The sequence below is a fragment of the Indicator indicator genome, chromosome 1 (assembly GCF_027791375.1).
Source record: "Indicator indicator isolate 239-I01 chromosome 1, UM_Iind_1.1, whole genome shotgun sequence".
Taxonomy (NCBI): domain Eukaryota; kingdom Metazoa; phylum Chordata; class Aves; order Piciformes; family Indicatoridae; genus Indicator; species Indicator indicator.
The window spans coordinates 38,608,946-38,620,112 of record NC_072010.1 but is presented as its reverse complement, the minus strand read 5'-3'; the positions used below and the strand labels follow the sequence as shown (position 1 = coordinate 38,620,112).

At 41.7% G+C, this 11,167-nt stretch overlaps 1 protein-coding gene across 1 annotated transcript; it reads left to right on the top strand.

Moving 5' to 3' along the window:
- The first annotated feature begins 227 nt into the window (after window positions 1-227).
- Window positions 228-4,101, top strand: PCDH20 (protocadherin 20). Its single transcript, XM_054388384.1, has 2 exons — window positions 228-278; window positions 1,405-4,101. The coding sequence occupies exons 1-2, from the start codon at window positions 228-230 to the stop codon at window positions 4,099-4,101; spliced, it is 2,748 nt and encodes a 915-aa protein (XP_054244359.1).
- The last annotated feature ends 7,066 nt before the right edge of the window (window positions 4,102-11,167 follow it).

Below are 11,167 nucleotides of genomic sequence, written 5' to 3'. Positions count from 1 at the left end.
GTGACAGCGGTGGCGGCAGCGACATCGTCAGCGCTGGTGCCCTCCCGAGCGGAGGGGGAGTGTCCTGGGCGGTGCGCACAGCTCAGCCCAGCCCAGCCCAGCGCGGCGGCGACGGCTGTGGCGCCGAGGGAATGGGCAGCTGCGGGGAGGAGAGGCGGCGGCGGCGGGCGGGCGGCGGAACGGGCGGGCTGCTCCGGCGCAGCCGGCGGCGGCAGCGGCGGCCGGGCATGGGGCCTCCGGGCGGTCGCGGCAGCACAACCGCCCGTGGCAACCTGCAGGTGAGGGCTGGGAGGCGGGAGGGGAACGCCGCGTCCCGGCCTCCGAGCCCGACTTTGCACGTAGTAGCGAAATTGGCAAAAAAACCAAACCAACCCGAACAACCCAAATCACATACATCTATATATATAGGTGTATATATATATATAATGTTTGTTGTTTGATTGTTATTTCTTGACTACAATCTCCACCTATCAGAGCAGCTGGGAAAAGTTTGCGGCTGCTGCCGACGCGGGTTGTAGCAGAGAGCTGCGAAGGAGGGAAATGAGTGGTTAAAAAGGGGAGAATGAGCAAAGAATCCCCCGTGGAGATGATGCCTGACGTTAATTTCGGGAAGCCGTTTTCCATACGCGAAGGGCCGGGACCCGCTTGCCATCGCGGATAACTTCCTCCGTGCAGCCTCTCCACGGCTCCTCTGTTCAACTCGTATTTTCAGCCGGCTGCTAGAGGAGAGCCCCGTCGGGGCCGCCTGAGGCGCCGCGGGTCCCTACTTGGCGGGGCTGGAGACGCCTCTCGCGGGTTTGGGGCCGCCGGCTCCGCGGTCGCTGGGGCAGGGACTAGCGCGGTCTGCGGTGGCCGGAGTGCGGAGGTGCGAGGTGCGGGCGCCGGTCGCGGCTCTGCCGGGACCTGAGTGGGTTCCCGCTGCACCGAGGGCCCATGGGCGTGCAGGAAGAACAGGCTTTGGAACGGGCGAGGGGTGGTGGGAGCGACAGACCATATTGATGCTGTGGAAAGGGAAGGGGACCAGCAAATGTTTGGGGCTGTGCTTGCGGTTGCAAGGGTATGTGCCGCTGGTGAGAAGAGACGAGCTTGAGGAGATACGGGAGGGAGAAGTGCTTCTGGTGAGAGGGGAGGCAGGGACGCCCAGGGCCACTCCTGGCAGTGCGTGTTTGCTGTGGGGAATGCAGCTGTACAGAGGGTACAGATGGTGGTTCCCTGGAAGCAGCCGTTTGTACTGAGGTGGGGGAGAAAGATGGAAGACGAGGTACGGTGGCTTCATATTGCAAATGCTGCACTGCCTCCTCAAAGTAGCAGTGAGGGAAGCAGTGGGTGGAGGGGGCCTGCTTTCTGCCTCCCCACCTCTAACACCACCCCCTTTCCCACACCCCTATGCCTCTCTCTCCTCAGCACTTGCTTCTTTTTCTGCTCTTCTTTGGACCATTCAACTGCTTTGCCAGTTACAGCCGTGCCACCGAGCTCTTCTACAGCCTCAACGAGGGGTTGCCTGCTGGAGTGCTTATTGGCAGCTTGGCCCGTGACCTGCGGTTGCCAACAGCTGGTGGGCAGCACCCTGCAGCCTCCCAGCCCCCACTTTCCTTCACCCTGGCCTCCCGTGGCTTGGGGGGACAGTATGTGCAGCTGGACAATCACTCTGGGGAGCTGCACACCTCAGCTGTGGAGATTGACCGGGAAGCTCTGTGCGTGGACAGCAGTGAGGCCACCATCATCGGGGGAGAAGCTGCAGTCTTCTCTTCCTCATCCTCATCTGAGTCATGCCTGCTGCTGCTGGATGTGCTGGTGCTACCACAGGAGTACTTCCGCCTGGTGAAGGTAAAAATTGCTATCCGGGATGTCAATGACAATGCACCCCACTTCCCTGTACCCCACATCCGCCTCTCGGTACCTGAGAATTCGCCTGTGAACACCCGCCTGGCTATTGAGCACCCTGCCCTTGACCCTGATGTGGGAACCAACAGTGTCCAGACCTACCGCCTGCAAGAGAACTATGGTGTCTTCACCCTGGATGTGGAGGAGAATGAGAGTGGGGAAAGGACTCCCTACCTGATTGTTATGGGAGCTCTGGACAGAGAGACACAGGAGGAGTATGTCACAGTCATTGTTGCTGAGGATGGGGGGATTCCTCCACTCATGGGCAGTGCCACCCTCACTATTGGTATCAGTGACATCAATGACAACTGCCCCCAGTTCAACGACTCGCAGCTCAACATCACCCTTTATGGAAATTTCAGCTTAGGATCACGTGTGGCCACTGTCTGTGCGTTAGACATGGACCTTGGATCCAATGCCCAGATCACCTACTCCTACAGCCAGAAGGTCTCCCAGCCATCCAGAGACTTGTTCCATCTGGATGAAAACACAGGAGCCATCACACTCTCCAGTAAAATTGGTGGAGACACTCCAAAGCACCACAGGCTGATCATACTGGGCAATGGTCCAGGTTGTATCCCTGCTGTGATCACAGTGCTAGTGACCATCATCAAAGTTATGATGAGGCCACCTGAAGTTGTCCCTCGTTTCATAGCTAATGAAGTGGAAGGGGTGGTGTACTTAAAGGAACTGGAACCCATCAACACACCAATTGCATTTTTTACCATCAAAGACCCTGATGAAAAATACAAAGTCAGTTGCTATTTGGATGGTGATGGGCCTTTCAGACTTTCACCATACAAGCCGTACAATAATGAATACCTGTTAGAGACCACAAAGCCTTTGGACTATGAGACACAGCAGCTGTATGAGATCTCTGTAGTTGCATGGAACTCAGAAGGATTTCATGTCAACAAAATAATCAAAGTGCAGATTCTGGATGACAATGACAACTCACCAGTTTTCTCTCAACAGCTGATAGAATTATCCATTGAGGAGAACAACGTTCCCCATGCTTTCCTGACCAAACTGCATGCTAGCGATGCTGACAGTGGAGAAAGAGGACAGGTGTCCTATTTCTTAGGTCCTGATGCCCCTTCCTATTTTGCTTTAGATAAAAGCACAGGAGTCCTTACAGTTTCCACGCAACTGGACAGAGAAGAAAAAGAAAAATACAGATATACTGTCAAAGCAGTAGATTCTGGTTTCCCTCCAAGAGAATCAATAGCAACTGTCACCATCACTGTATTGGATAAAAATGATAATAGTCCAAGATTTATCAATAAGGATTTCAGCTTTTTTGTGCCAGAAAACTTCCCAGGTTTTGGTGAAATTGGAGTTATAAGCGTCACAGATGCTGATGCAGGACAAAATGGATGGGTTGCCCTTTCAGTTCTGAATGGAAGTGATATTTTTGTCATAGATACTGGGAAAGGAGTTTTGAGAGCTAAAGCCTCCCTGGACAGGGAGCAGCAAAGTTCCTATGTTCTGTGGATTGAAGCAGTTGATGGTGGTGATCCTGCCCTGTCTTCTACAGCAAAAATAACTATCCTTCTTCTGGACATAAATGACAACCCCCCCTTGGTCTTGTTTCCTCAGTCTAATATGTCTTATTTGTTGGTCCTTCCATCCACCCTTCCTGGCTCTCCCATCACTGAGGTCTATGCTGTCGATAAAGACACTGGCATGAATGCAGTCATAGCGTACAGCATCATAGGAAGAAGAGGCCCTCGGCCAGAGTCATTTAGCATTGACCCTAAAACTGGTAATATCACCTTGGAAGAGTCACTGATGCAAAATGACTATGGCCTCTATCGGCTGCTTGTAAAAGTTAGTGATCATGGCTATCCAGAACCTCTCCATTCCACTGTCATGGTGAACCTTTTTGTCAATGACACTGTTAGCAATGAGAGCTACATTGAAAGTTTGTTAAGAAGGGAGCCTGATATCAGTATAGAAGAAAAGCAGCCACAAATATCCATAGAGCCTACACATAAAAAAATGGAGCCAGCATCCTGCATGCCTACCTTGATAGCTCTTTCAGTAATAAGCTTGGGTTCAATTGCTTTAGTCACAGGGATGGGCATTTACATCTGTCTAAGAAAAGGGAAAAAGCATCACAGAGCTGATGAAAACTTGGAAGTACAAATCCCATTAAATGGAAGAATTAACCTGCACATGTTGGAAAAGAAACCAGTGGAGATTTCTAACATTTGATGTTTCTTTATGGGTGAATCCAGCACCTGAAAAACCTTGGACAACTCTGAAACACCTGGCCTTGGGTTGTATGACAGAGGTTGCAATGATGGGCCGATAATTTATAACTTAATAATATTGTAAGTGTAAATAGCTGTTTACAGTTTTTTAAATTCAAATTCAATGTACAGCTTTTTTATGAAACCTTAGTAACTAACAGCTAGCACCCTGTCTATAAAAATGTGGACATCATTTACAGCTTTCATAAATCAGTATGACCAGTGATCATGAAAAAGGGGAAGGTAAGAGAATTCTTTAAACTCAAGTTTTAAAAGTGTTTTTAACCACAAGAGGGCATCAGATGCTCCTCAGCAGGGAACTGTTCGAGGTACTGTCCATGAGATAAACAGAGTATATTTTAAATACATTGGTTTTAATACAAAACACACATTGGCAAACAGACATTTAAACACACACACACAAACACAAATAAAATAACAAAAAAAAAAAGTCTGTGCCGATGTATGTATAATTAAAAGAATAAAGACATTAAAGTGCACTAGTAATAAAAAAAAAAGTTTATTACCTCACAAGTAAAGCTTATATAGTAGGATAGAAAAGGCATTAACAAGAAGTGCAATTCCTGTTGAGCAAGAATGCAAGATATTGTAATGAGAATCTGAACTGCTGTGACATATCTTCCATTTACTCCCGATTTCACCCACATTATCATTGTTCCAGCAATCTGCTGGTCATTTTTATGGAAAAATTATATTTAGTATTTCCTACAGAAAATAATGACAGAACTCCATACCCATCCTCATAAACATACCAGGTGCAAGGAAGCAAGGGAATGGCTAAATCTTCAGTTGTCACAGAAATTGTGATATTTTTTGTACTTTGAGCAATCTGTCAGTAGTACTCCATCAGTTTGGTTGTGTAATAGTTTTTATCATGTGATACTTCTGAATCTGACCTGCCAGATGAAAACAAAAATCATTTCATGCTCTAAGGTTTATTCTGACTGTTGTTCCTTTCTGGATTGGTATTTCATGTGAAAGATCTTGTTTCTGACTTTTGGCAAACATTCCGGGCAACCATTCCTGGCTTTAATTTTGGATTAGATCCAAAATCTAACTTGTAAGACTGGTGGCATATTTTCTTGATAATTTATTCTTTGCTGCATTCTCTGTAACAGAACAGCAGATTAATTGGTGATGTATCACTTCATTTTAAGAACTGAAAAATATATTTTGTATGATGATTACATCAATTTTATCTGTGTGAAGAAGATAAATTAGTGCTATGCTTAAAACTGATTATTTTGATTTCTGGCATCATATGTCTGTAATGTACCGAAAGTGTTTATATGTCTGCAAATTAAAGCTATATATTTTCATAATAACTTATTCTTTGTCTCTTTCCTAGAATTTTAATCATAAAGCTAAATATTATTTTAGTTGTAAGAAATGTGTATTTCACAAATGCTTGGGTGCTGTCTGTCTTGTCTGATGTGTCAATACTTCCCCAAATTAGTACACTTCAGAATCATCAATGAGACTTTATTATGTACTTCTTGAAATTACTAGCAAAGCCAGTTGTATTTCAGCTGATGTAAGTGGGGCAGCAGCTGATAACCTGTTTTACAAGTAAGAAATGCAGTTTCTGAGACGATGTTTTATTTTTCAGTCTGTGATTGGCACATTACTTCACCTTGAGCCTATCAAAATGTTTGAGCTTTTTATAGATAGTGGTTCTGCTTAGTGTAAGTAAAGGTATTAACGTAATGCCCATATTTTGGCATTCTACCTATAAGAAATAGCTATTTTTTCCAGGTTAAAGTATTTTCTGTTTATGCACAATTTGTTAGCTGTGTTTCATGAAAAAATAATTCAGCCTGTCAGAGATTTGTGGTTAGTCACCTTTTTTCCCCATTTATGTTCATATTACTAAAATATAAAAATTGTATGTATGCCTGAAACATATTTGTCACATCATCTATGAAGAAAAATTGCATTCATTCTTTGAAAATTACTTCAGTATTACAGATGCTTGTATTGCTGTGGTGAGGAAGGCAGATCCTCTGCATTTTTTTTTCAGTAAGGAAGCAGGTAACTGAAAGAAAGGCAGGATTCTTTTCATTGTTCTTATTTGAATTAGCAGTCCAATTGATCTTCTCAAGACAATTTAAATATAAGCAAACCCAAGACTTAAGAAATGCAATAAAACTATAAACCTGATCCTGTAGTGTGTGTTCCTGTAACACTGGGCAAATATTTTTATTCAGGTTTGACAAATACGTGGTTTTGGACCTGTTTGATTAAGCCCCTCAGGCTTACTGAGTTTAAATATGCTGTTCTTGTTTTTTTTTGTTGTTGTTGGTGGTGTTGTTTTGGTTTTGGTTTATTTAGTTCAAGCACATCCCAAATCCATAATAAAATCTAATAGTATGAGCCTATTAAAATCAAAGCATTTAAATTCACAATTTTCTACACATTTAAAGAAAATTGTTTTGAAATCATACCTTGAGCCATGCCAGCATTGGTGCAAAAGACTTTACCCTGAATAATAGTTCATAGAGTAAGAGCATGTTTTTGCCTTCCTGTGAGTAACCTTTGGGTAGGTAATGACAATGAAAATAGCAAAATATGCAGAGTGAGTTGTGGTTTTTAAAATTTCATATTTATTTCATATTTTGTGTCACTTTAACAAGCATACAGCATACTGGTGCAAACATACTGGTGTAGCAGCAAGTTTTAAGCATGTCAATTAAGCCTGCAATATTAAGCCTATCAGTGCTAAAAACCAAACCAACAAAAACCAAAACAAACTAAAAGCAAACAACAACAACAAAAACTGAAACCAACCAAACAAAAAAAACCCCAAACAACCTCAGGGATCCTAAATTTACTGAACCTGGGAATGTGTTCTCAAAAAAAAAAAAATTTCTTTCTCAGTGGAAAAATGCTCGATACTGGCTATCTAGTAAACATTTCTGTGATGTTTCTCTTTCCAAAACACCCTTTACTGAAATCCCTTTCACATGAAAAAAACCACATTTTTAATGAGTACAACTAAAGTAAATTAGATTCAGATATAAAAGGCCTATTTTATCACCACCTTGTGCAGTGTACTTGCCAAAATATATGCAAATCTTGTCGACACTGGTAGTTGAGCTGGCACGAAAATGAATGCCTCATTCATTTACAGTATCCATTGAACAATCTTAGAGTGAGTGGGTGCTCTTTGTTCATTTCTAAAAAAATGAGATTGTCCTAAGCTTTGTATTGCCAATGCCCCCTAAACTTGCCGTGTAAACACTTTTTCATTAGAATTAACAAATTAAAAAATAAAAGACAAGAAATGGGCAGTGAGCCCAGTGGCACTGGATGGAGAAAATCAGCTCAGTCTTCTCTTTCTGTTTCATTTTGTTCTTTTTAAAGGAACTCTTTTACTGTTTTGATGAAAAATTAACCTAAGTCCTGGATGAATATCAATAAAGGCCAAAATCTGAAAATGTGTAAGGAGAAGCAGCGCACATTGCTTCTTTTCTTTTTTCCTTTTTCCTTTTTTTTTTTAAGGCCAAGACTCAGAGCACAATTAATCTTGTGGCCTTTTAAGCCCACTTTCCAGTACCAAGGTTCAAATATGTAACTATGCCAGAGTCCACTGAGGACAATGTTAAAAGCTCCCACTGTGTTAATAGGACATCCAATGAGAGGTACCAGTATTGGAGCAAAACTTGGTCTCTTTCAAAGCAGTGGCAAATCCTCAATTGCTGGCTGGGTTTCATTGTAAGTTTTCATCCCTCAGCTGTTATTTTGGGAAGGTTCCATTGAAATATTTAAAACATATGAAAAGGATGAGTAATCCATGACTAGTTACAAAGCAATGAACTCGGGGTGCAGTGGCCTGCACAGCAAAAACATCTTGTGGTTCAGCATAAGTGGAGACATAAAACATCTCTGCCACAAAGAATTAATCAGCTGAATATGCAGTGTTTCTTCTGATGATTTAGCTGTACTATCAGAGCCAGGCAGGAAGATGACTGCTACCTTCCCTGTGTTGTACTTGTCACCAGCTTTTCACAGCCATTAGTTTCTATGTACATTCCTTCTCATATAACTTGCAGGGAAAACACAGCAAAACAATTATGAAATATTAGCCAGCTGAAATGAAGAACTTTCCTTTAGACCATTCATTCAGAGCTGGGGTTTGAGGAGCTAAGCACATTCATCTTCCTTACCAAGATAATTTGATTTTCAAGGAGATGTCCAGGGAAATTTTAAGTTGAAACAAAGATACTCAACACCCTCACTTCCCATAGATTAGGGTCCTATACTTTTTTATATGTGTAGTAGTTCAAAGTTGCAGGAATTAGTTTTATGTTCTATTTTAACAGTGTAGAAAATGTTACAAGGAAAGTATTTGAAAGCTTCTAAATTATAGGTTCCTAATGTTGCTCAGAGTTACAGAATTTCTAATGATAAGCAACATACTGTAATTTACAGCTTTCTGAGTCAAGCATGTGCAAAAACTACCTGTGCAGGCAGTGTTGCTGTCTTCTTTTCGGTTTTTACCAGACTGAACCAACAGAAGAGAAAACTGACATCTTCATTCTGAGAAGAAAGGATTCAAAAATTTTGGGCTACAAACAGTTGAAAATAGCTCTGTTTTTCACATTATGGACAAGAAAAATACTTTCATTCTTAGCCCCAGAGGTTGATAGATTTCATACTTTTTATAACATGCTGCATACGGATGTTTCAGTGATTTCTGCCATATTTTCATTCTAATTTCATCAGGGAATGGGTTTTAAAGGCCAGGAGTTTTTCTCAACTCCTAAATATTTCTGATGACAGAGTACTTTAAACAGGAGCTAAGAAAACATCATTCTGAATGAAGAAATATTGAATCATTTATGATGGAAATATTGAAACATTTATGAGGCACTCAGTCATTGATTCCACTGCCTGTGAAAACAACTATATGCTTAAATGTTGAAATTGCAGATTTTCATGTTGCTAGCTAATGCTGCTGGTAAATAGTAAGCATTTAACTGAAATATATTAGATGGGATCATTCAAACTGTGTTCAGATTGAAAGGACTTGCATTTTAAGCACCAAGTTGGATTTGCTCGACTCCTAGCAGCCCTGGCAATGTCGATTCAATCTTATTTCCTAATTATTATTCCTCTTCAGAGCACATCAACGAGGTGAGATCTCATGTCTTTATGCAGAACAGGAATGACAGCTTGATTCTTCTGCCTATGTGTCAGCATCTAGTGCTACTTGAGATACTTTAGTGATACCTTAGCAAGATTTAGCTGCTCCAAAAATTCTTATCAAGTTCTATCTAAAATGCCTGTGAGCATCTCAAACTTCACTGCAGAGCCATCAGGAAGATTTGTGCCTTTCTAGACGCCAAGAGTGCAAATGGCATCTAAACTGGCATGAGAAAACTATGGGTAGGCCTGTATATCCCACTAGTAGTAACATGTCAACCTCTCAGCTCTGCTGAGTAGAGCTTGACAGACTATAATGGAAACATAAAACATAGATCATAGAGAAGCATCTGATCTCAAGCATTAGAGCCAAAACAAGACTTGCAAGTCTAAAGTGTAGCTGCTATTATACCTAACTGATAATCTATGAAGCCTAAATCCTATCTTATTGTAGTGATTTACTGGAGCCATCTGTGCCCTCTGCTGTGATCAGAGAGATAAAGGATCTTCTTTTGCAGGCAATTCAGGTCTTTAGTAAGCATTGGAGTTGTTTACTTCTCACCACTAGGTTTACAGATAACTCAAGAGTAACTAAGATTTCACTTTGCATTTCAGTCAAAGAAAAGAAATTCAGGCCATGAAGCAAACTGCAGAACACCGTGCTAGGCACTCCCACACGCATTATAATTCATGGAGTAAAACTGGTGTTTCAGATAGCATCAGACTATCCAGGGCACTGGGGGAAAAAAACACTTGTCATCAGTGCAGGTACATGGAGCTCACATGACTTCAAATCTGTCTTTCCAACATTTTGTTACAGGCTGCAAGGCTCCATCCATTTAAGTTTCACCGTCCAAAGGTTCTCATGTCTTCATGTGGGAAACAAAGTGGTTGGAAACAATATATAGACATGTTCTGAATCGATTTGATTTACTATGTGTAATCAGCAGAGTTCATAGTATTCATCCAGCAATATCTCATCCCTTTATCAAATAAGAAAGTCTGTGCAGAGCACTGGGATTCCCTGACACAAAGAACAAACAGAAAATATATTAAAAACTGATTGTCATTTTCAGTAGATCAAAGTTGTACAGAGAAATAAAGTCTTTAAAAAGAATATCTTTAAAGTGCCACATTATGATAACAGTATTCCGTTTTCACAGTGATTTTCTATAGTGTTATTTACATAGGTTGCATTCATTTTTGCTAGCTCAGGACAAAAAGATCTTTTTAGAAACATTTGCATCTTACCCACCAAAATAAAAGATCGCACTGTGACATAATGACTGCAGTGAATACTTTTAATAGAAGGATATTTTTTTTTTCCTTAGCACTACACAAATAGCAGACATGCTTCCATGCCCACTTTCTTAAAACATGTAATGGTAAGAACCTTCATCTTTATAAATGGAATAAACATTTCATTACAGTAGGAAGAAGATGGTTCTGATCTACCACTGTGTTAAGACACAGTGTTTTCTGCTGAAATGTATTCAAATGGATGCTTTACATATCTAGTAGTCATCTGTGTGTTTTGAGACTGGTTTTTTTAATTACATTTTATAAGTCATAAGTGAAAAGCAAAGGCCACACAGTCATATTGGTGCTTATTTGTTTCATAGAATCACAGAATCAATCAGGTTGGAAGAGACCTCCAAGATCATCCAGTCCAACCTGTCACCCAGCCCTATCCAATCAACTAGACCATGGCACTAAGTGCATCATCCAGTATCCTCTTGAACATCTCCAGGGACAGTGATTCCACCACCTCCCTGGGCAGCCCATTCCAATGGGCAATCACTCTCTCTGTGAAGAACTTCCTCCTAACATCCAGCCTATACCTCCCCTGGCGCAGCTTGAGA